General features: G+C 38.2%; 1 protein-coding gene across 7 annotated transcripts in view; it reads left to right on the forward strand.

The window, feature by feature from the left end:
- tcf12 (transcription factor 12) overlaps positions 1 to 26,557 on the forward strand; it is a 345,614-nt gene that overhangs the window by 313,390 nt on the left and 5,667 nt on the right. For all 7 annotated transcript variants that reach the window (XM_059952545.1, XM_059952550.1, XM_059952543.1 and 4 more), the window contains 4 exons: positions 21,356 to 21,470; positions 21,600 to 21,762; positions 21,878 to 22,107; positions 25,822 to 25,972. In XM_059952545.1, the coding sequence (XP_059808528.1) occupies positions 21,356 to 21,470; positions 21,600 to 21,762; positions 21,878 to 22,107; positions 25,822 to 25,964 (651 nt within the window). In that variant the 3' untranslated portion in view covers positions 25,965 to 25,972. The remainder of the gene's footprint in view (positions 1 to 21,355; positions 21,471 to 21,599; positions 21,763 to 21,877; positions 22,108 to 25,821; positions 25,973 to 26,557) is intronic.

Consider the following 26,557-nt stretch of genomic DNA (forward strand, 5'->3'; position numbering starts at 1 on the left):
AATGTTTAATTTGTGGTTATGAAATTGAGCTTTTTATTGAAAAGAAATTTGAACACAGCTGTAGTGGAAATAATCTACTGAAGCAAACAATTCATAAATTTGTTCCTGAATAGAATTAATTAATCAAAATGATCTTGTCTTCAAAATGTGGGAACTATTGATAAATTTCAATCATCAGATTCCTTTGTTGTCTCTTAAAACAAGTATAGACAATTATTCAACAAAATTAATTATTTTCATCAAAAGGGGATAAAATTGGTGGTAACATATGGCAAACTCTGGTCCATTTGCTTCCTAGCCCTTTTTCATTACATGTCTCTCTTGCCAGTGAACTTTGAGACCTTTTCCTTACATTGTATTGGAGAAAGGAGGCCTTTATATCAGCAGACTCCTCTCCTCCTATTTCTACTAAATTTGCCCACCACAGCTGTACAGTAAACTCCTCCAGTGCTTGCCCCACCTATATCTGTGACTCACTTTCAGGATGAGTGGTCAGCCATTTGCAGTCTGTTGCCTTAACTTTTCTTTTCTCTTCCACGGCTCATAACCTAGGTGCAGATTCTTTTAGGGAACTTTTGGAAGTTCACAGCAGTTGAAGCTCATGGAAGAAAAATGTTGAAAATATGTTCCATTAGTTAGTTTTCACATTTCACCAAGTTATGAAGTCTCACCCTTTTACAACGCAGTTGGATTCATTGCTATAAAAACTTGATTTCATCAGAACTGTTTCCAGTCTCATTCCTACATTTGGCAGCAATTTATTCTAGAGCAGTCAACATCAAAGAGCTTGAGGTCCTTGAGAAACATATATCTGGCTGAATGTCAACTTTCTATTTTGTATTTCTAAATTTTGGTCTAAAACTTTAAAGGCCAAAAAAAAACCCAGTTGGCAGACTTCAAGACAAGATATATTTTTTTCCTGTTTTGCTTTGTTTTATTTTCTGGTGTCAGGACAGATTGATTCCAAATATATCTCCATTTATGAAGAGTTGGCAAGGTTTTGTATGAAGATTTTTTTTGGAAGATACATAATATGAAATGCCCCAAAAGCCACCTTAGATTTTAAGGCAGTGTTTAACATTAATACAGCAGTAACTTGGTTGCAGTAATGTTTAGTTATGCCTAAACCTTCAGTTATATTTTCTCAGTACAAATATAAATTGTGAAAAAAATGATGTAAGGCCACTTGGGATATTTATGTGTATAAATGTATACAACTAAGAAATGGGGAATAATATAAATTTTTCCCAGTGTTTATCGGTTACTTATCATCTTATGCTTGAAAAGTATATAAAAACTCATTTACTGCATTTTCAGCCACCAATTTCCTGTCCTTTCCTTCCCCTCAAATTGGGATGTTTAGACCAGTATTAAAAATATCTTGCAGAAAGGCATTTGAAGTAATCTGAATCTAAAATAATAACATTTAATGGTCATTTTATACTTTGAATCTCATAGTCCGATTAAATGGCTCGTGTCGCTTTAAGCAACCCATCATAACTGAAGGAAAATGTGAAATGAAATGTCATGGGTTCGCAGAGCACAGAAACAGGCCCTTCAGCACAATTCCTCCAAGTCAACTGATGTGCCTGTTTATGCCAAGCCTATTTCCCTGAATTTGTCTCTTATCCCTTAATTCCTTTCGTATCCATGTATCTGTCCAGAAACTTCTTAAAAACTGATTAGACCAGCTTCTATCATGTCCTCTGACTGCTTGTTCCATAGACTCATCACCCTCACCCTACCCCTCAGATCATCTTTAAATCTATGCCCTCAAGTTTTGTCTCCCCTTCCCTTGGAAAAAGACTAATTATCTCTCCTACCTATGCCCCTTAAAATTTCATAAATGTCTATAATGTCACCTTCAGCTTCAGACACTTGAGAGACTATCTGGTCTCTCCTTCTAACTAAAGCCCCTATTCCAGGCAATATTCTGATGATTGTCTTCTTCACTCACTCTAGCACTACACCATCTTTCTATAGCGTATGGTCAGAACTGCACTCAACATTCTAAGACACACGAGTGAATCTGCAGATGCTGGAAATAAATAAAAACACAAAATACTGGCAGAACTTAGCAGGCCAGGCAGCATCTATGAGAGGAGGTAGTGACAATGTTTCGGGCTGAAACCCTTCATCAGGAGTGAAGTAACTTGGGATGGTGGGGAGGGATGAAGTAGAGAGCTGGTACCCACCATCCTCTGTGTAAAAACGGCTTGCCTCTTGGATCCCCTTTGAATCTTACCACCTTCTCCTCCTACATCCTTAAGCTCATGCCTTCTAATTTTAGGCTCCCCTATCCATCTGTCCCCCTCTCGATACTATAGATCTCTGTAGGGACATACCTCAACACTAGGGAAATCATTTGATCCAGCCTCTCTTTGTAATGCAAGCCCTCCAGCTTTGGCAACATCCTTGTGAATCCTTTCTGTACCTCTTTAGCTTAATCATGTCCTTTCTATAAAATGGTGACCAGTACTTCACATAATATTCCAGATGCAACCTCATCAACATACAGCTGTTTATAGCCTTTTAAAATGTTATTTTTCATGTTTAATTTATCCACTTTAATTGTATGTTTATGTTCCAAAGCATGTGTGAAGACTTTTTTGAAAATTGATCAAAATTATGTTTTTGCTCAACAGTCTCTAAATTCACCCAGCTTGAGGAGAATATACTTAATGATGTCTTTAGAGAATATGCTATCCTGACTTCTTTTCCCACTGCTTTGGTGATTGAGTTCCCACATGAATTCATTATTAAGTGAAAGCCTTAACTGTTTGCCGTTTATTTTGAATGTCAATTCACTTATATATGTACTTAATTTATTGTGCCTTCTGGGCATCTGGGTTCACATTGATGAAGAGGGTTGTACCTGCCACGGAGATCCTGTGTTGTGGAGAGCTCTATTTGAGATCTGAAGCAAGCACAAATTTTGTGACCCATTGCCTTGTCTCTGAAGAATCTTCTTTCTGTGCAAGCACATTTTGAAGTGTTCTTTGAGAGTCTGGCAGAGCCAGGTGTGGGGAAATAGGTTTTCAGTGGTACTTGGTTGTTTCCCAAATTTTTAGAATGTCTAGACACAAAAGTTCCAAAGAAATATTTGAAGTATTTTTAAAGCAAACTTTAAAATGAAAAATGTATGCGAAAAAGAAACATACCCATTTCAAAGATGCAAAATGTTTTGTTTATAGTTCTAGTCTACATTCCTAGTTATGGTCTTGGGTCCTCTGCTGATTACCAGGTACTAACCTCTAGCAGGTGCATTTTCAGGATCAGGTTTATTATTACCATCACTCAGTGATTCAGGAACAGTCTCTTCCCCTCTACCATATGATTCCTCATGAACATATCTCACTTTTTTAATATATATTTAACTATTTTAATATATTCAGTATACGTGTGTGTGTGTGTGTATGTATGTGTGTGTGTGTGTGTGTGTATATATATATATATATACTATAATTGGTTTACTTATTTTTCTCTTCTTTCTATTTTATCATGTATTGCATTGTACTGCTGCTGCTAACTTAACAAGTTCCATGACACATGCTGGAGATAATAAACCTGATTCTAATCTTGTATGACATGAACTTCGTTGTTTTATGGTAGCAGTACAGTCCAAAGACATGATTAGTTTAAATTACAAAGTAAATTGTACAATAAAATAAAGATGAGTTTGTGTTCATGGACTGTTCAGAAATCTGACAGAGGGAAGAAACAGTTTCTGAATCATTGAGTGTTGGGTCCGTAGGCCCCTATACCATCTCCCTGATGATAGCAATGAGAAGAGGACATGTCCCTGATGGTGAGAGTCTTTAGAGATGAACACCGCCTTCTTGCTGTACCGCCTCTTGAAGATGTCCTCAGTAATAGAGAGGCTTGTGCCCGTGATGGAGCTGGCTGAGTCTACAACCTTCTGCAGCCTCTTGCATTCCTGTGCATTAAAACTGAAAGTGATTGGTGAATTAGCTTAGATTAAAACATACATTCAGTTAAGATTACTACTGAATAATGAATTTGTGAGAATTTAATTTATAAAGCATTGAAGAATAGCAAGACATGATTAGTCTTGTAACAAGTAGGGCAACTAAAGGCTCAGCACCACACACAAAATGCTGGAGGAACTCAGCAGGCCAGGTAGCATCTGTGGAAAAATGTACCGTCAACTTTTCAGGCCAAAACCCTTCAGCGGGACTGGAGAAAAAAGATGAGTTGGAGTTGGGGGGGGGGGGGGAGGAAGAAACACAAGATAATAGGTGAAGCTAGGAGTGGGGAGGAGTGAAGTAAAGAGCTGGGAAGCTGGTGAAGAGATACAGGGCTGGAGAAGGGGGAATCTAACAAGAGAGCACAGAAGGCAATAGAAGAAAGAAAAGGGGGGAAGAGCACCTGAGGGAGGCAATGGGCGGGTAAGGAGATGAAGTAAGAGAGAGAAAAGGGGATGGGGAATGTTGAAGGAGGGGGTATTACCAGAAGTTCGGGAAATCAATGTTCTCAGAATTCCTGACATTGTGGAAGTGTACTAACTCTTAAGTACAAAATTGCAAAATACTTCCTCAAAATAGTGAGTCCTACTTGTGAATGGAGCTCAGTTGGTTTTATTATAGTCTGTTCCTTCATGACCAATCCTAAGCATTCGCTGAGCTATCTATTTCCCTTCCTAGATAAATTATTTTAGTGATGTTGAATGGAGCAATGGTGCAAGAAATGATTAGAGAGGAAAGTGTGCTTAGACTTTATAGAGAACAATTATTTTCAATACTACAAATTGTAAATGAACTACTTTGAATCCAAAGAGCCTGCTTCTTGATTTGAAAGCAATAATAAGTTAAATTACTTGCACATAAGTGGAAGCTGTTCACTTAAAAAGAATCCAAAGCAAAGTGACATATAAATGCAATTTTAGAGGAGTTCTTGATATTAATATAATAGTGCAGTTATCAAGAAGGTAAAATTAAATGAAAATGTATTCAAGAGACTTTCCAGATGGTGTTGAGATTACACATTGTATCTGTTTAATGCAACAGTACACAGCAAATGATGTGAATATAAAGGAGCAGGAGGGAAAGTTAATGGAAGTATTTGGGATTTTTATTTTGCAATGTTTTTTAATTTAGAAATGCTGGGTAACAGGCCCTTCTGGCCCAATTACATGTATGTGACTAACTAACCTACTAACCCCTATGTCTTTGGAATGTGGGAGGAAACCGAAGCACACAGAGGAAACACGTATAGTCGCAGGTGAACGTACAAACTCCTTACAGACAACAGTGGGAATTGAACCGGGTTGCTGGTGCAATAAAGTGATGTGCTACCATGCATCTACTGTTACGGTTGTTTGTCATGCCATACAAAGAATAAATGGTGTATAATTTGAGTGGGGCTATATTTTCTTTTCTAGAGAACATCTTGTGCTTCAATGTGAGCAGTGGCCTAAACTCAGACTGTCAGCTGTGCTAATGATCTGAACTTTCAGGCCTCGCAGGACAGACTTCTGCTCTGAGACAGCATTGTTTGCACGCCTGTTATGTTGATGTAGTTCCACCCATTGTTTGTGTTATGTAGTTTGGAAAAAATGATTGTCCATTGTCCACTGTGAACAAGTCCTTGTGAAATACAGGTGGTGGAAAAAGTGATGGTTCATAGAATTTTCATTCTGGTCTGTGATTTTGTTCACAACCAATTGATTTGGATGTCATAATGACCACAAATAATGAACTGGATAAACTAAACATTTATTGATGGAGGATATTAGTCTTCCATTGTTTGCTAAGGTAATATTATAGGATTTTTAACCGGAAGTCTAGGTCTCTGCTTCTAGATTTCATGACTAATACAGGTTGAGTACCCTTTATCTGAAAAACCAAAATTCTGAAAAGCTTTCAAATCTACTTTTTTGTGTGTGTGCTAACATGGCAATAAAAAATTCCACAAGGCACTGGGAAGAATCCCAGGTTACGGGTAATTCTAAGAAGTGACTTCACGTATATAATAAAAAGAAGTTAATAAAATTTTCTAAAAATCTACATAAACCAAAAAATGAAGATCTTGAGTATTTATTGAAAGAGTGGATTCATCAGCATCAGAATTAATATATGCTGCTCAATGCTTTGCTGATTATGAAACAAGCAAGGATCTATCAAGGCGGACTGAAAATTGAAGGAAGTTGTGAATATTCAGCAGGCTGGTTGCAGAAGTTTAAGAAAAGCATGACATTAAATTTTTAAAGATTTAAAAAATGTAAAGATCAAGCATCTGCTGATCACAAAAGCAGCAGAGAAGTTCATTGATGAGTTTGCCAAGATTATTGCTGATGAAAACCTTAACACTAGAACAAGTTTACATTGCTGGTTGTTTTTATACCTTATAAACCTGAAAAAAGGAAAACACAAGTATGGTGTACTGTAACCTTTTAATCAAAACACAGCATTATAGGTGGAGACTGAAAGCCTTCCGCTATTTGTTATAATTCAACAAATGATTCGGGTATTCTGATGTTGCTGTGCTGCTTTTGTTGTGCTGCACTCATTATATTTTCATTATATTAATGGTATGGGAATATGTTTTATTGTTAACTACATATATGTGATGAACAAGTGTAAGACAAAATCTACTTACTGGTAGCAAAGAAATTGAGTTGGAAACAATGGCGATACCAAGCTATCTCCTTATATATTCCAAAATCTGGAAAAAATCCAAAAACACTTCTGGCCCCAAGCATTTTGGATAAGGGGTACTCAACCTGTAGTTTGAACAACATTCAAATAAGAACCCCTGCAAATTGCAAAATAAGATAGCTCAAATAAAACTGAACATCTGTCTTCCTGCAAAGCAACTAATCCTGGAAAACATTGACTATATATAATTCTAACTACCTGAATGCATTACAGTGAATATTAACTTTCAAATATGCTCATTTTTGTTCTTAGTTGTCGTGACTGTGGAATCTTTTCCCTTCGTATAATTTTTGTGATTTCCTACTTTGTAGAAGTGTGATTATTTCAAAAACTTTCTAATACTGCAGCTGATTTGAACATAGAAACACAAGCTAAGAGGCCAGCTACTCTGTTAAGTACGATTATGGCTGATTCCAAACTTCCGTACCTACCTCTACCTTAAATATGTATGATGACTTGACCTCCACGGCCTTCTGTGGTAGAAAATTCAACGGCTCTCTAAAGAAATTTCTTCTGATCACAATTCTGAATAGAAGTCTCTTATCCAGAGACGGTGACCTCTAATTCTATATAGTTATCGAGATCATCCTCCCTGCATCTAGGCTGACTACTTTTTAAAATATTATGGTTTTCCACAGATCCTCCTCCTCATTCTCCTAAACTCGAGTAAATACAGGTCTCATTGATTCAATTGTTTCTCATACATCACTCCCAGGAATTAGTCTCGGAGACCTTTGAACTCCTTCCATTGCACAAGCTCCTTCCTCATATAAGATCAAAACTGCACACATTTGAGATGTTGTCCCACCAAAGCCTTCTACAGCTGCAAGCAAGGTATACTTGCTCCTGTACTTTAATCTGAATGCTTGCTTCCAGCAGCTGGTGTTTAAGGACATCTTCATTGCAGCTTCCCTTTCCCAAATCTGTCATCATTCAAATAATATTTTTCTGTTTACAACCATGCATTTTCCAACTAATTCAACTGGACTAAATCACATTGAAGCCTTTTTGCAACCTTCTCTTAGTTTTGTGTTATCTGTAATTATAAAAATGTTATATTTCCTTCCATCATCCAAATAATTGATCTGTCTTATAACTCTCTGGGGCTTAAACACTGATCTCTGCAGCAACCCAATTTTACTGCCTGCCACTCAATAAAAGACCTGTTTATTCCTAATATACCATGCTTGACAATGAAGTATCAGTCTATGTCAGTATACTACTGCACCATGTGCTTTGATTTTATGCATTAACTTTTTTGTAAGATCTCTTCAAAGGTCTTGATATCACCACATCCGCTGGTTCTTCCTTATATTTTCTGGTTACATTGTCAAAATATTGAATAGATTTGTTAAACATGATTTCCTATTAACATAGTAAAGGGTTTGCTTCATTTTTAATTGGCAATGTTTTGTTGGACTTTCATGCTCATTGATTGTCATGCACTATTTTGAAAGTATTACTTATGTAGTTACTAGTCCTTGTTTCCTAATTTTGTCAAGTCAGTGAAATGGGTACAGAAGGGCTTGCTAATATTTGATGTTGTATAACTTGTTATAGTTGAAGAATTTCTGTGCTTTTTTTCATAAAGCCAGCCAACCAACAAATGAAAAGTTCTTGTGTTAGCCATAATGATTGTCTATGCAAATTATTTTTTCATTAGACCAGTATTCCTCTACTCATTTCCTATTCAAGTGTTAGTCCATATGCCTTTTAAAAATTGTAATTGTATCTGTCTCCAATGTTACCTCTCGGCAGTTTGTTCGTGTTAACTACCACCCAGTGAAGAAGAATTTGCCCCTCAGATCTCCCTTTAAAGCTCACCCCTCACACCTTAAACCTGTGCCTTAAAGTTCACAGTTCCTCCACCTTGATGAGAGGGGGAGCTTTTTGTAGTTTAACATATTTCTCTTTTTTTTACAAAAACTAAGAAGCAACTAAATTTTATGTAATTTGAATTTCAAGTGCATCTCAAATGAAAGGAAGTGATTGCCTCAGAATTTACAGGTACAATAAAATTTGATAAGCTGCCATCTTTGGGACTTTGTGGATTGTTGGATTTTCCTGGCTATTGGATGTTACTTCTATTAATTTTTGGATTTTACGCAGTACTATAATGTACCCCGTAAAGTTAAAGGAAGTGTGGAAATCTTGGACCTGGTGAGATTCAGGGGACACAGAGACAGAAACCTGGAGCAAAGCAGATTACTGGGAGGCAAAGTAGGCTTTTTCAGATCAAGGCCCTACATTGAGATCAGGAGTTTCAGGGTAGTATGGGAAGTATTACCTGTGAGCCAACATGTAAAAACCATTAAGGTTTCTAAATAGGTAACAAAAGAGTTTTAATCTGTATTCAGGTGATGTATAATCATGACTTAATGAGAATTACACTGAAGCGCCATCTTGTGTTGAAACTGGTGATGAAGAGTGGCTCATTGAAATGGATACAACGTAGTTGGTTTTAGTGTTCTCTTAATTCTTTGAGTATAATTTGTTTATAGTTGCATGGGTTATTTTTCTTGTTTTTGTCAGTTGCTGATGACCATAAACTCTACATACCCTATACACTTTCTGTGCCTAATAAAGTAGCCATTGGGTGTATGTTCTTGGTCTTCTGCTGCTGTAGTCCATCTATTTCAAGGTTCAACTTGTTCTGTGTTCAGAGATGCTCTTCTGCACACCACTGTTATAATGTGGTTGAGTGACTGTCAACCTGTTAGCTTGTACCTGTCTAGCCATTCGCCTGTGACTCCTCTCATTAACGAGGTGGTTTCACCCGCAAAACTGCCACCATTTTCACCTGCAAAACTGGAGGTGTTTTGTTTTTCAAGCCATTTACTGTAAACTCTAGAGACTATTGTGCATGAAAATCCTAGGAGATCAGCAGTTTCTGAAATACTCAAATCACTTCATCTGGCACCAACTATCATTCCAGGGTCACTTAGATCACATTTCTTCCCCATTCTGATATTTGGTCTGCACAACAACTGAACCTCTTGACTGTGTCTGTATGCTTTTATGCCACATAATTGGCTGATTAAATATTTGCATTAATGAGTAGAAGTACCAAATAAAGTAGACACTACAGGTCAGCCCTCCTTATCCGCGGATTGGGAAAATCCGGAAGTTCTCTCTTCAGCACTCGTTGTTTGAGCATGTACAGACTATTTTTTCTTGTCATTATTCCCTAAACAATACAGTATAACAACTATTTACATAGCATTTACATTGTATTAGGTATTATAAGTAATCTAGAAATGACTTAAAAGTACAGGCAGTCCCCGGGTTATGAATGAGTTCCATTCCTGAGTCTGTCTTTAAGTCAGATTTGAAGTCGGAACAGGTACATCTGGTATTATTTAGCGTCAGTTAGTCAAACGTTTTTCTTAGTATATAGTACATATTTTACCTTTCTATGCATATAAAACACTTAAGAAACATACGTATTTCAATAAATAAACCACTACGTTGCTTGGTAATAATTGTAGCTTTCATCGGGGCAGGGCCTTCCACATGCTCCATTAAAATTGTTCTGATTGTTGACTGACTGTAGCCTAATGCTTTTCCAATAGCCGATGGCATTTCACCTCTTTCCGATTGCTTTATTACTTCCACCTTATTTTCAATTGTGATCGTAACTAATTTTGTGAACAGAAACACTGTGGATTCAGAGCTGCGTCAGCGGGTCCTAATATCTACCACACTGAGACATGTTAAATAAAGTCTGGGGTTTCGCTGGGTCCTAAAGACAACCACACTGAGACTGGTTAAATAAGGGACTTGGGCATCCACGTTTTTTGGTATCCGTGGGGGGTCTCGGAACCAATCCCCCATGGATAAGGAGGACCGACTGTATGTGTAAGTTGTCAGAATGTTTGTCTGACATCTGCTATCTTACTGGTTGAACATAAATTACCATCAATCTCACAAAAGACTAATGCCATCATCTCCAGACTTCCTACAAATTCCTTGCTTGAATCAGACTAACCATGATTTTATATTGGAATTCAGGAAATAAACTACCAAATATCTTTGGTGGTGTTATGTAATCTATCTCCATAATAGTGTCTATTTTGCCCTTGCCTGAGATCATCTTTGCCTTTATCACTTCTTGATGAAAGTTCTAGTTCCCCATGTTCTACCCCACGTTAGTGCATATATAAGTAAATAGATATTTTTAAAATGCTCAGACTTGTTTCAGGCTCAGTGGACTTGCTGCATTCTGTCTGTGCAATTCCTCTTCAGCTGCCTGGAATATTTATCCATTTTCAAACCGAGCCTCTTGAAGCAGTTATCAGCTTTGAGGCAATTATCTCTTCAGCTATCAAAGCCTTCAGCTCTAGAAATCCCATGTAAATCTCTGTACCTCTCTCTGCCACTTTTAAGATCCATAAAACCACACATTTTGTTGAAGCTTCAAGATGATTTAACTCTAATTAGGCATCACATGAATCTTTTTATTCTAGTTTATAATGTTTAGTACATTCCTGGAAGAGATGTTTGTTTCAATTAGAATGCAAAAATCACTTTTATGATGCATTATTACTGATCTCCCTGGTCAATTAAAACCTTAAATATTATGAACAGAAATAGCAAATTTCCCCATCTGATAAATTGAGAATTCTACATAGCAGAAAATGTAATTTATTTATGAGGCTCAGTGAACAATTTGCAGTTCATTATAAAGGTCCCCTGAAAATAAATATTGGATATGTATAGTACATATGAATTTTTTTAATGTTTTCTTTTGGCCTTCAGCTGAGACTACATGTTTGCTCATGTGTGCATACATTCTTCTAGTATTGGATTCAGCCTCTCAGAAATGTTACCCTGTCATTGTCATTAAAAAATATTGAAAAGTTATATTGGGTGTCTGAGGTAGACTACTTTAATAAAGTTTTGACTTTGCTGTGTATATTCTGTTAAAAAATTGATGATTTATAAATTGATTGCACTTGAAAAGGCAAAATGTTTGATATTAGCAATAGGCTTCTCTCCGCCCTCTCCCCCCCCCCCCCCCCCCCCGCGCCACCAAATTTGATGTAACTCTAGCTACAAACAAGTTGCTGGTGGAACTTGGGTCTGGCAGCGTTGTAGAGAGAAGTGGACAGTTAATGTTTTCATTTGAGACCCTTCATCTAAACCAAAATACAGATGAAGGGTCTCGACTCATTTTCCCTTTGCATTTGGTTCCTCATCTGCACCCCTAGTATCTTGTGTGTTGCTCCAAATTCCAGCATTTGCAGTCTCTAGTGTCTCCATCTTGATGTAACTCCATGTTGTTTGTGACTCAGTTAAATTTTATAGTTTCACACACTTTAAAGGGTAGAGGTGACAAAACTGGGTGAAGGGGAAGGAAACAAAGATGGGAAGACCAGAAGTGGATTGGAGAGAGGGGAGAGGCAAGGGACACGAGCGGAGGGGTAACTGAAGTTGGAAAATTCAATGTTGCTATCATTGCTACCATGGAGGAGGAAAGTATGAAGTATTATCCTAGTTTGTGTTGGGACACACACTGGTGGAGAAGCTGGAGGCCAAGCATGTCAGTGAGGAAATGTGAAGGGAGATTAGTTTTTATATCTTTCTTTTCATTCTAAAATCTATTTAAATGTATTAATATTAAAATTATTTATTTATGATTTTGTGTTTTCCATGTTGATGAAAATATTCTTGTGTTGATCGCAGATTGATCAGTTAATGGAAATTGATTGAAGATAAAGATTTTGTGTGAATGTGCTAGAGATGCTGAGAAGCAAAAGCAATCATTGGCTCCTCTCATTTTACCCTGATGGGCAGCTTAGAAGTTAAAATATGCAAAAAATACAACAGCTGTTTAGAAATGCAATGCTTTTCATTTGTATATTGATTCAAGACGTTGTTTACATTGTCTTGACTACTCTTTCCTGCTTTCATTTGTGATTAACTCACAATTCAAATACAGATAAGACTGTAAATATATGACAGGATACAACTTGTACTGAAAAATTGATTCAGTGATGATGTTTTAGCCATAATTACTTTCATGTTCACAAGATGCTGGAAACCCAAAGCAAAACAAAATGCTGGAGATAAAAACAGTTGATGCTTCGTGCCAAGACCCTTCATTGGGACCAGAAAAGAAAGGGGAGGATGCCAAATTAAAAGATGGAAGGAGGGAGAGGAGGACAAGTTAGAAGGTGATAGGTGTAGCCAGATGGGTGGGAAAGGTAAAGAGCTGGAGAAAAACAAATCCGATAGGAGAGGAGAGTGGGCCTGGGAAGAGGAGGGGTGCCCTGGAGAACTGATAGGCAGGTGAAGAGAAGAGGAAAAGAAAAAAATTACTGGAAGGAGTAATCAGGTTGGCGGTCACAGACAGAATATGAGGTGTTGTTCCTCCACCCCAAGAGTGGCCTTGTCCTGGCAAAAGAGGAGGCCTTGGACTGACATGTCAGAACAGGAATGAAGATGGGAATCAAAATGTTTGGCCCTTTGGAAATTTTGCTTTTGGTAAATGGAGTGGAGCTGCTTGACAAAGTGGTCCCCCAAATAACATCGAGTCTTACCATTGTAGAGGAGGCTGCATTGGGACCACCAGATACAATAGATGAGTTGCTGGAAGGACTGTTAGGGGCCCTGAATGGAGGTAAGGGGGGGAAGTGAATGGGTAGGTTTAGCATTTCTGCTGTTTGCAGAGAAAAGTGCCAGGAGGGAGATTAGTGGGGAAGAATGAATGGACAAGGGAATCATGGAGGCAGTTATTCCTGCAGAAAGCAGAAAGTGGATGGGAGGTAAAGTTGCGTTTGGTGACAGGATCCTGTTGAAGATGTGGAATCTGCGGAGAATGATACATTGGATGCAGAGGCCCGTGGAGTGGTTGGTGTGGACAAGAGCAACACTATCCCTGTAATGGTTGAGGGAAGGTGAGGTGAGTGTGGATGCCCAAGAAATGGAGGAGATGTAGGTGAGGGCAGCATCAATGATGGAGGAAGAAAAACCCCATTCTTTGAAGAAGCAGAACATCTCCAATGTCCTAGATAGGAAAGCCACATCCTGGGACCAAATGCAGCGGAGACTAAAGAATGGAGTAAAGCAACAAGCATTTTTACATGAGACAGGGTGGGAAGAGGTATTGTTAAGGTAGCTGTGAAAGTTGGTAGACTTTCCCCTTCCTTTCCAGCCCAAAAGAAGGGTCTTGGCACAAATCTTCTGACTTGCTGAGTTCCTCCAGCATTTTGTATGTGTTTCTTTCGAGGTGTAATTATCACCCAGAATAGTCGAAAGAAGTATCAGTGAGCAGTCTTATGTTATTAAGAAGAAAGATGAGTCATTGAAGAATGACTTAAAGGAAGATGATTTTAAATGTTGGACAGGAAGTTAATATTTGACTCTTTTCTGCAAAGAAAACCATTAGGACTTGTTTATGTAAACAAGATTTTTAAAGTTTCAGCCATATAGAAATCAACAATATAACCACGATTCTATTACGTTGAAGCATAAAGATGACCTTAAAATTAATTTAACCTTAAAGTACATCATGAAGGGAAGTTCTCAAGCCATGGCAAAATAAGCAATTATGTGCAAAATTAAATCTTAATCAAATTTTCATATTAAAGGAAAGTATAAGTCAAAAAAAGGAAATTAATTTAATAAATCTTCAACCCAGAGCCTCCTGCTACCATTAACAATAACCACTAATTGAGTTTGAAGTCCCTATGAGACCAGGTTACCTCACGTTTACATATGTGGGTTGGAAAGAGAATTCATACAGAAATAAGGATTATGTGATTCATTGGGATTGAGCAAATTGAATCTGTACTGCTTACATGCCTTAATAAGTCCACTGTGTTGCCAATTTTCTGAGCTGCTATCTAGGATTAGAACATAATTGCCTTTTTATTGGATTATGGGTGATGAATTAACCTCTCATATATTGATTGAAAATTGTAGGTAATTATGCTCATCTTGTTCTGGCACTGAGAGCCTGATGTCATTTTTATTTATAAATATTGTTGATGTATAAAACCTAAATATGTCTTGAAAAATACATTGTCACAATAGGCTTCTTCAGTCAAAAGTAGAATTGGTTGATAACATTGGACAATTTTTTTGAAAATGTGGCTCCCTCAGAATTTTTTTAGTTTGCTTATGATAGACCGCTAGAAGATGAACACAAATATAATTTCGGATATCTTGTATCACGTAGAAGTTTGGGGAAACAAAAAATTGACTTTTATTGAATATAATGGGTTTAAATGCATAAATGCTGACGCTTTGCATTAGTTCCACTGAACTAAAAATGTCTTGATGATTTTTGTCTGTACTCAGTGTCTGAAGCTTTTCGCTTAAGTGTCCAATGATAATCGGTAGGGATTGATGGATTCTAGTTGCCCTGATACCGTTTCACCATGACCTCAATGTCCTGGTGAAACCTTCCACCATGTCCGTCACTTATAGCACCAGATTTGCAGGGAAAAGATCTAAATGAGAACGCAGAAAATGAATGGTTAATGACATGCTGCACATAATGGTTTTGTATACTTGAAGCATGTTGTCAACCAATTGCACGGAGTTTGATGCTCTGTAGTGGTCAAGAAATTTTTCAACAATGATATTGAATGCCTTCCATGTGATTTTCTCTGGTCCCACTATAAGTTCTTCAGATTGCCTGTTATTGATGACCGTTTGATTTGTGAACCAGCAAATATGTCTTCCTTAATCTTGGCATCAGTTATTCTGGGAAACATCTGTCTCAAATATCAAAATCCTTCACAAAAATTTATAGCCTTTCTATAACCTGTCCTGCCGTGTAGCATCCACCCTGCCAAAGCATGCCCAGGCATGCCCAGATAAGATAGAAGACTTTTCAGCTTACATTGTGGGCTTTTCATTTTAATTGACCTGAATTGTGAATTAAGATACACCCAAAGGTTTTCAGGAAGCAAAATTTTTGTTATCCAGTGTAATAATACAAAATTAGCTGAATCCCTGTAATTTCAATATATCTGGTTTTGCCTCCAGAAAAGATGTTTGGAATCTATCAAGGGCTTCTAGCTTCTGAGTGACACTGGGAAGTTGGTAAGGGAGAAAGACACATATTTGTGCCTCCATCCCATATCACTGTTTAAGGACATTGGCATCCTTTTTTAAAGTGTCATCACTTTTTGAAATGTAATGTAGGTCACAGCAAGTGTAATATAAGTTTAAGTTGGCAGAATATTTCTAACTCAACCATCTAATGACATATTCTGAACTTGTATTTAAGAATTAGAATTGGGTTTATTATCACTGACTAATATGGTGTGAAATTTGGTGTTCTGAGGCAGCACACCAATTTGTGAAGGTACAATGTGTTTCCAGGAGCAAGTGGACCTTTAAGGAAAGGAATTTCCAAGCTCAGTAACAGTTCAATAATCAATAATGAATTTCACAGAGCACACTGCATGGTGTATTGTTTCAAAAAATTCTATCGCTATTGATAATTTGCTTTCTTAATTTTTCCAAAATATTGAATCAGAATTAAGTTTGTTTATCACTTACAGATGTGATTTTTTTTTGTTCTGCAGTGTAGTGCAACGCAATTTACAATAAATTACAATAAGATATACACACACACACGTAGGGCAAAAAGAGCAAAAATAGTGAGGTAATTTTCATGGCTTCAATATCTGTTCAGAAATCTGATAGCAGTGGGAAAGATAATGTTCCTGAAATGTTGAATGTGTGTCTTTAAGCTCTTGTACCTCCTCTCTGGTGGTAGTAATAAAAAGAGACAATGTTCTGGGTGGAGAGAGTCCTTAATGAGGGATGCGGACTTTTCAAGGCATTGCCTTTTGAAGGTGTCGTGCCTTTAATGGAGCTGGTTCAGTTGACAGATTTTTCCGATCGTGTACTTACCATACTGCAATACAACTAGTTAGGATGGTCTCCACAGTATATCTGCAGAAATTTTCTAGGCTTTGGTGACATACCAAATCTCGTTGAATTCCTAATGAAATGTCACCACTGAGTGACTTCTTCATTATTGCATCAGTATGTTAGGCCCAGGATAAGTCTTCAGAGACATTGACACATAGGAACTTGAAACTGTTCAAGCTTTCTACTGCTGACTCCTCAGTGAGGACTGGTGTGTGTGCTCCCTTGACTTCACCTTCTTGAAGTCCACAATCAGTTCCTTGGTCTTACTGACATTGAGTGCAAGGTTGTTGTTGCCAGTATAATTGATGTCCTTCTGAAGCAGATGGGAACTTTTGATTGCAGCAATGAGAGTTTGAAGATGTCCTTGAACTCTCCTGCTAGTTAGTTGGCATAGACTTACACTCCCTACCAAGTACACCATTGGAGTCTGATACCTTTAAGGGTTCACCCTCTTTAAAGATGATCTCAAAAGACACACACTCATCCATACTGGTCTTAATGAAGTCGCTGACAACTGTGGCATATTCATTAAGACCTGAAGATTAATCTCTGAATATGCCCCAATCCACAGGTTCAAAGCATGACAATCCCTCCAATCTCCAATATTGTCCATACATTTGGAAATTGAAATCTGTGTTTACATTGGTACATTTTTAACTTAAAGGATTTAGGGTTGCACATTCTAAAAGTAGTGGAACGTGCTTTATTACTGGAGATTTGATGGGGTTGGAGGCAACAGTGTATTCTACGTAGCATGCCGATAGTATTCAAAAGCATTAAATTTCTTTTCTCTTTGTTTGATTGCATTGACAAGGACTGAGGGATGTCTAAGTGTTTGTAAAGAGATATTTTAAATTAAACGTGCATAATTCGATTTTAAAAACCTAATAATTTAAATACCTTTTTTATGTTGTAGGTTCTGATTTGTGATTTTTAACTTTTTGTAGACAGATCTGTTATGCAATAAAACATTTAGTGTTTGCCACCTACCTGAGAATAAAAACTCCATTCCATTCTACTGTTCCTCTGTTAGTGCTGTAATTCCTCCAGTAATGATATTTTCTAAACTGTGCCTCTGCCATGTCTTTCTTTCTGCTCTCTCTGCTCCTGCACAGAAAATAAGATTCCCTGGCCCTTCCTTTTAACCCATTAGCTTTGACATTCTGTGATATCCTTGAAAATTTCCACTACCTTCAACAAAATTCCATGCCAGGTTTGTCTTCCCCTCCTCTTTAATACCTTTGATGAGACTGTTCTCTTTTAAAATCCCTGTGTGTCTGTCAGGGTCATCTACTGAATCTGGTGGTCCCTGTGCAGCCTCCTCTACATCAGTGAGACCCAGTGTAGATTGAGGGACCCCTTGTAGAGCACCTTCGCTCATGCCACTACAAAAAGCAGACTTTCCCGGTGGCCACCTATTCTAATTCTGCTTTCCATTAACATTCTGACATGTTGGTCTGTGGGCCTCCTCATTGTGTACTGCCATGATGAGGCCACTCTCAAGTTGGAGGAGTGGCTCCTCATATTCCGTCTGGGTAGCCTCCAATCTGACGGCATGAACATTGACATCTCTAACTTCCAGTAATTTCTTCCTTCTTCTCCCTTCTCTCTTTTTCCATTCCCATTCAATGATTCATTCCCTTTAATATCTGAGAACGTAGACAGTATACAACCTGGAATTTTTGCTCTCCGCAGACATCCACAAAAACAGAAGAGGACCCCAAAGAATGAGTGACAGTAAAATGTTGGAACCCCAAAGACTCCACTGCACCTCTCATGCACAAGCAGCAACAAAGCATCAGCAGGAAGCATCAACATCCACCACCCACTAAGCAAGCAATGAAAAGCCCCCAAAGAGAGGCCATGATCAGCTGACAAATTGACATGCCACAGGCTCTCTCCCTAGCAAAGGACGTAGATGTGTCGCCCCTTTTCCACAGGAAGAGGGGAGACCCAACAAAACAAAACTGCTGCAGTCTGCTCTCGAGAACCGGCAGCAAACTCTTTCCCACCATCGAGAGAAAGCAATCGCCAAAGTACAGCGACCTCTGACAATATTCTGTTTCTCCGGCATGAATTTGGTTCATCTGTAGGATCTTACCTATGGCCAGTTGGTAAGCTCCAGGAGCGGGTGGTTCTGTAGATAATGGACTCCAACAGAACCCCATCCACCTAGAACAGGAAAAGTGAAGCATTAAAGGGAAGAAATTAAATTGTTCCACAGATGAGCTCGAAGAAACTGCCCTCTGGCTCCCCTCTTGTCTCATCTGTTCATTATCTCCCTCTGGGGCCTCTCCTTGTTCCCTTTCTCCCATGGTTTACTATCCTCTCCTATTAGATAGTCAGCCCTTTTCCATCTATCACCTGCAGCTTCTTGCTTTATCTACCTTCCCCCACTCACATAACTTCTTCCTCACCTGGCTTCACTTATTACTTGCCAGATTGTACTCCTTCTCCTCCCCCTAACTTCTTATCATAGCTTCTTCCCCCTTCCTTTCCAGTCCTGATCTCGAAATGCCAACTGTTTATTCCTCTCCATGGATGCTGCCCTCCAGCATTTTGTGTTTGTTTTTCTAGAGAGAACGCATTTCTCTGAGACTGAGACACGTTGTATGTGACAGTTTGAAAGTCATCTAGGCCCTGTCTCATGGTTATGTTTTCAACTAAAAGAGAAGTACTTGATCAGATGGTTTGTCTAAGGTAAAATATACATTATGCTGCTTGACATTAACAGATTTATATTGCTTAATTATCCATTTTAATTGGACTCCAATCATGATTTTTTTGTTTTAACGTAATTTATCCATCATTTATATTTGTTAGACCATCAACAACTCCTACATAGTTGTGAATGCTATTTCCTTTTTACTATTTGAATAGAATCTACAATATAAAAAATATTATTCCTGCACTCTGCAAACAATTTGTCTGATGTTTTAAAATTAAATCAAGAGATTATAGAATCAGTGATATGCAAGAATCCCTGGATTCTAGAGCATTATTAGACAAAAGTTTTAGTTTTTCTGGAATGGAACTATTTCCCCAAATACTTGTTCAATTTTCTATACATACCTGGTTCCATTGCATTTGTTTACAGTTAATTAATTCATCAGAAGCCCATTTTATAACTGTACTCTTGAGCACACAATCTTTATTTAGTTGATCTTAAATAATCTCCCACAAGGAATGCTACATGATTTGTTGTGCAATTCGTATTTTATTAAATCTGCTTAAAGAAATTATCTAAAATTTTTAATATGGAACATGATTATGACTCTTGGTAGGACTGGTCTTGCAGACTGTTGTTAAGAGTGTGAAACTTCAGTTCAGCACATCAACTACTGTATGATTGGTTATTCAACTTTCTCCCTCAAGGATGACTTTTACTAGCTTTTGATTTTGTTGTCTGTGAAATGTTAATAATTAAGCATATAAATATTGGTTTAAAAAAATTGGTCCCAATGAATCCTTGATATAATTATATAAACAATGATTATTTTCACTTTTTTCTGCTGCCCTGATGGTAACTACCCAACTGGCATTGGTTCTGGTGTAAATCCCCTGCATTCTTTCTGGCTTATAGGTAACTCTAGGTCAACCTTACATCCCATGAAGAACAGGATTAGATTTTAAATGGCGTGGATGGCACAGTAATGTAGCAGTTCACACTTCACTTTACAGCACCAGCAATTGTCCAGTGGAGTTCAGTTCCTGCTGCTACCTGTAAGAAGTTTATACCATCTCCCCATGACTGTGTAGGCCTGCTCCAGGTGCAACAGTTTCCTCACACATTCCAAAAACGTACATTTAGGGTTACTGAGTTATATGTATAGCAACACTTGCGGGCTGCCCAGTATAATCCTCACTGATATGATGCAACTGGACATATTTCACTGTACATTTTGATGTTTCAATGTACATGGGACAAAGCTGAGCTAATCTACTCTATTCAGCTCCTTGAACCTTGTCTGCCATTCTGAGATACCACACCCAGCTTGTATCCTACTTGCATCCATCTCTTTCATGAATGTAAAATTATTAGTCTTGAGTTGAAAACATTTGAATTATCTTCATCTTCTTAAATGAGAGTGTATAATCTCTGTGTGGAATATTATTCCTGATGTAATGCATTTCAGGTGTTGTTTTATGCAGGACAACTATTGCAGTGTGATATAGAGTAAACTTGCTAACCATTTCCACATTCATTTAAGCCATGATTAGTAGGCCATGACACCTGTAGTCTAAGTGCACAGAGCTTCTAATTTTGAACCCAATATGAAATGCCACTTTTAGATGATATTTGTACTTGAGTGTTCAATTTCATTTGTTTTGGCCAGTGTAGAGTCTTTTTCACACTGTTCAAACTTTCCAATCTCTATTGCGCATATTGAACATGTTTGGAGTCTGTAGGCTAGACTGAAGGGAATACTGTGGAGGTTGGGGTTTAGCCTGGAGGAAAAAAATAAAGAAAATTAAGTTGAAGAAAACATTTGTGTAACATGTTCATATTGTCTTTTTATTTGATTACAGGCATGTTTAATATGAACTGGAGAGGCCACAGAAATATACTTACGCACTATCTCAACCCTCCTTCAGTGTTCCCAAATAATTATATAAAATTGGCTAAAATGAAATAGTTCAGCATTTGTAGATTTCTATATACATTTATTAAACGACTTGTATCAAAGCAGCAGAGTGTTGATTCTCGTTGATATTTTTAAGCTTTAATTAACTGGATGATAGTTTAATCAAGCAAAAGTAGAGTAACCTGTCATCTTTTGTAGGTCGGTTCTCATCGGGATGAATCTGTCAGTCTTCATAGCAACCATTCGATCCTCCCCAATACAGCCCCCCCTTCAAGTGCAGAAATAAATAACCAGGCACAGGATAACTACAGAGGTACTTTTTATGGTAACATAATTCAAAATGCTGTTGTTTTACTGCCTATGAACTACATAACAGCCCAAATAACTTGTAATTTATTATTAGAAAGTATTTTTACCTCAGGGTATATGCATTTTTCTGCAGGACTATCAAGTTTACAAAGTCAGTCTACTGTCTTGGGTCCTGCAGAAGTCAAAACAGAAGATAAAGATGAGAACACAAATGATTCCTTCTCATCTGAGGACAAAAGGTCAGATGATGAAGGATGTAAAAAAGATCTCAAGATGCAATCTAGAGGGAGGTCGAGGTGAGTCTATAATATGCTTTAATTACCTTATAACAGCAGTGGGTGTTGATCCTGGTTTTATTTGAATGTCTTGCATAATTGGCATTTCCTACAACCTAATATTGTTTGCTTACAGTCATCACGAAGATGAGGACCTTAATCCTGAGCAAAAAGCAGAAAGAGAGCGTGATAGGAGAATGGCAAACAATGCCAGAGAACGCCTTCGTGTGAGAGATATCAATGAAGCATTTAAAGAGCTTGGACGAATGTGTCAACTTCACTTGAAAAGTGAAAAACCCCAAACCAAACTACTTATTCTTCATCAGGCAGTTACCGTCATCCTTAACTTGGAGCAGCAAGTTCGAGGTCAGTACGCCTTAGCTTTCACTAATAATGGACACTAACTACATTTGCTTGCAGAGAGATTTAGGCCAGTTAGAAGAGTGGGCTGAAAGATGGCAGATGGAGTTTAATGCCTATAAGTGTGAGGTGCTACATTTTGGTAGGAATAATTCAAATAGGACATACATGGTAAATGGTAGGGCATTGAAGAATGCAGTAGAACAGAGTGATTTAGGAATAATGGTGCATAGTTCCTTGAAGGTGGAATCTCATATGGATAAGGTGGTGAAGAAAGCTTTTGGTATGTTGGCCTATATAAATCAGAGTATTGAGTATAGGAGTTGGGATGTAATGTTAAAATTGTACAAGGCATTGGTAAGGCTGAATTTGGAGTATTGTGTACAGTTCTGGTCACCGAATTATAGGAAAGATGTCAGCAAAATAGAGAGAGTACAGAGAAGATTTACTAGTATGTTACCTGGGTTTCAGCATCTAAGTTACAGGGAAAGATTGAACAAGTTAGGTTTTTATTCTTTGGAATGTAAAAGATTGAGGGGGGACTTGGTAGAGATATTTAAAATTATGAGGGGGATAGAGTTGACGTGGATAGGCTTTTTCTATTGAGAGTAGGGGAAATTCAAACAAGAGGACATGAGTTGAGAGTTAGGGGGCAAAAGTTTAAGGGTGACACGAGGGGGAATTTCTTTACTCAGAGAGTAGTAGCTGTGTGGAATGAGCTTCCAGTAGAAGTGGTAGAGGCAGGTTCGGTGTTGTCATTTAAAGTAAAATTGGATAGGTATATGGACAGGAAAGGAACGGAGGGTTATGGGCTGAGTGCAGGTCAGTGGGATTAGGTGAGAGTAAGCGTTCGGCACGGACTAGAAGGGCCGAGATGGCCTGTTTCCATGCTGTAATTGTTATATGGTTATATGGTCAGCAAAGTCTGAGAGCTTTTTGTTTAAAGTTGAAAGTTCAGAGTTGCCCAACAGCTCCTCTGTCGACAGTCATAGACAACTAAATTATTCCCAAAATAAGTGGAGTTTTAATTCCCTTGTACAGATTTCCACACCCAGTTATCTTCCAGCAGTGACCTTCTACCTATTTATTTATAGGTAGATGGCAGCGCGCTTGGAGACAGTGGCCATTCCGGGTCCAATCAAACTTGTTAATTTGTTCGTCCTGTATGTCTTTTATACGATAGCAAATCAGTGCTGGAAACTAAGAACATCAAGTACTGTAGGACTTTCCCATCAGCTAGTTGCTCAATAGTGATGGAGCTGGACTTATTGGATGCTGTTGTTGTGGTGTTGCCTGAAATACTTAAGTACCATTGTTCTGAGACGATGCGTGGTCCAACAAATGGAGCTAGTGATTGTCTTGGATATTTTCATTGGGAATGCAAGACCTTGTTGGACATCGGTAACGTAGTATACTGCAAATCAGTTCACTGGTACATTGGTGAGACTGACGGCGGGGGTGCTGCGTTGATCTCAGTTGAGGCAAGGACTAGGCCCACGCCATGGGTTGCCTGAGGCAGGCAACCAGAGAGGAGACACTGAGGCGGTGTGGGATAGCCTCTGTGGCGCATGCTGGAATCCATACTGGGTTGGAGAGTGGCCCCTCCCATAGGTGCTGCTTTCCTCTGTTCACTCAGTGCTGCCCTCCAGAGTGCATTTGCTGGAAGAACAAGCTAGACCAGGACAACTTGTCATAAATCTAGTCATGCCACTCAGGGACTTGGTCTATATTATTTTTTATTTGAGAATGTATTCTGTTGGCGCGTGGCCAAGTGGTTAAGGCGCTTGTCTAGTTATCTGAAGGTCGCTTGTTCAAGCCTTGGCTGAAGCTTGAGTGTGTTTCCTTGAGCAAGGCACTTAACCAAACATTGCTCTGCGATGACACCGGTGCCGAGCTGTGTGGGCCCTAATGCCCTTCCCTTGGACAACATTGGTGGCGTGGAGAGGGGAGACTTGCTGGGCAACCCTAGCTGGGCAACTGCCGGTCTTCCATAAAAAAAAACCTTGCCCAGGCTTGCGCCCTGGAAACTTTCCAAGGTACATATGCATGGTCTATCAAGACTAACGGAGTCCTACACTATACATGTATTGCTTTTTTCTGAGATCATAACCATGTATGTGCTATGTGCTGTTGGTAATGTGTTTTGCACCTTAGATCTGGAGGAAAATGTTTCATTTGCTATCTTCATTTATGGTAAATGATAATTAAAATTGAACTTAACCTTTGGATGTTTACATGTTTGAAACAGGTTAGGGCAGATTGTCAACTTTCCTAGTATTTAGAAGATGCATTTGAGGAAGGAAATAGGGTATACATGATTCCTGCCAATCTATATCCCGTATGATAGTGACACCCTTCTTCCCCCCCCCACCCCACAAACATTATTGCTGATTGGGTAACAAAAAATCACCCTTACAGAATTCACAAGTAACTGCCCACGATAAAATTCACTCTTACAAGCTTTCCAGGAAAATTTGTAAATAAATATAAAATCTTTTTTTCAGCTCGTGTTTCTTTAATGTAATGACATAGCTTTGTTTTACAGGAAATAGTGATGTAGACTGTTTTCTGGGTAAGGAACTTGCCCATACATTGGGCTCACCTAGAATCTGGAGGAGTAGCAACAATGCTGATCAGAATTCCATGTTTATAATTGCATTGATATTTAAATTAATGCATCTTCTCCCAATTATTCCACAACTCCAGCATCCACCAATTCTCTACATATTGTTCATGTAGTAATATCTTCTCCAATAAATAAATATTTATATCCATTATTGACACATCTGTTAGAAATGCAAATATATTTTTCTTGTTCTAACATCCATTTGAGATATCAAATTTGTCAAACTCAGTCAGTGCCCAAGAACGATGTATCATCAGCGTTCTGAACTAAATTCTGTTTCAGCTCCTCTGGGACCATGAGGTTTATTCCTGACCCATTTGTCCCTGCCACTGTTAATTTCCTTTTGCAACATCTCTTTATCTTGGATCCTTAATACTATTAACCTTTTCTTTAAATTTCACACTCCTTAACTTTTTTAGATAGAGGGCTTGTCAGTTCAAGTCACAATCAGTGATTTGATGAATCCTGTGCAGATAATTCATGCAGGGACAAGGGGTCGCTACACTTGTTAAAAGAGGCTGTCTTCCAGCTCAGACAGCCAAACAAAACCCCATCTGCCCTCACAGATGGATGTAAAAAATTATTCTCTTGGATTTTGTTTCAAATGAGAACAGGGTAGATCCCTGTCATACCTTAAAAACATTTTTTCCTAGCAAAATTAAATGCCATTGAAGTAGATTATATGATCATAATCTATTACTGTTACATTTCTTACATTACCACAGTGACTAAACTTCAAAGAAGTATATGTAATATACTATTTTTCAGTATCTAATAAAAGGTGAGCACGTGGTGAAAGATCAGCCAGGGTATCTCTTAATGCTGGAGCTGGCTCAATGACCTACTCAGTTTCATGTTTCCAATTTATTTTACAGAAACTAACTAGGGGATCTAGGAAAAGAGGCCCACATTTGGCTTTTTACCCAGATTTAAGAATATTTGCCAGCAAAATATGGTGACAGTTATAATGCATCAGATGTTCAGTATGTGTTGCTCGCTGTGCACTTCAATTTTTATTCATCATTGTTGTGAAACTTGCATTTATTATTTGATACTTATTTAGTCAGAATGTGCTTATTCTTTTATACCTCCAGAGAGAAACTTGAACCCAAAAGCAGCCTGCCTTAAAAGGAGAGAAGAGGAGAAAGCATCTGCCGCATCGGCAGAGGCACCAGCAGCACATCCTGCAGTTCACTCTGGACTCAGCGACACTACCAACCCTATGGGTCATATGTAAACTGCCAGGTATGACTCCCAACAAATCTTTCAAGCTAACATATAATGACTGAACACAAACAAGAGAAAATCTGCAGACGCTGGAAATCCAAGCAACACACACACAATACTGGAGGAGCTCAGCAGGCCAAACAGCATCTATGGAAAAAAATACAGTCAGCGTTTCAGCCCAAAATGTCAGCTGTGCTTTTTATTTTCCATAGATGCTGCTTGGCCTGCTGAACTCCTGCGGCATTTTGTGTGTGTTGCTCATATAACCACTGAAATGTTTTTTGTGCTATTTTGTAATAACTTTTTATTAATAACGAAGTTATCCAGTTGGTGAATTGCATAATATTGAGGAAAAGTATTGAAACTACTGAAGTTCTCATCGTGTTTCTGAAGCTTATGTCAAGTGAAAAAGACGTTTGGAATATGGCATAAAATATTATAACTACAGTGCAATCCAGTGGTTATGGCTTAAAATGTTTGCAGACATTAATGAAAGCACTTGTTGCTTTACATTTGCCCATAGTATGCAGTATTCTGAACAAATTTAGGACTAGCCAAGGACTGCAGCCTTCATCATTGTAGCCTTTGCATTCATCGTTCTTA

Source organism: Hypanus sabinus, chromosome 28, assembly GCF_030144855.1.
Source record: "Hypanus sabinus isolate sHypSab1 chromosome 28, sHypSab1.hap1, whole genome shotgun sequence".
Taxonomy (NCBI): Eukaryota; Metazoa; Chordata; class Chondrichthyes; order Myliobatiformes; family Dasyatidae; genus Hypanus; species Hypanus sabinus.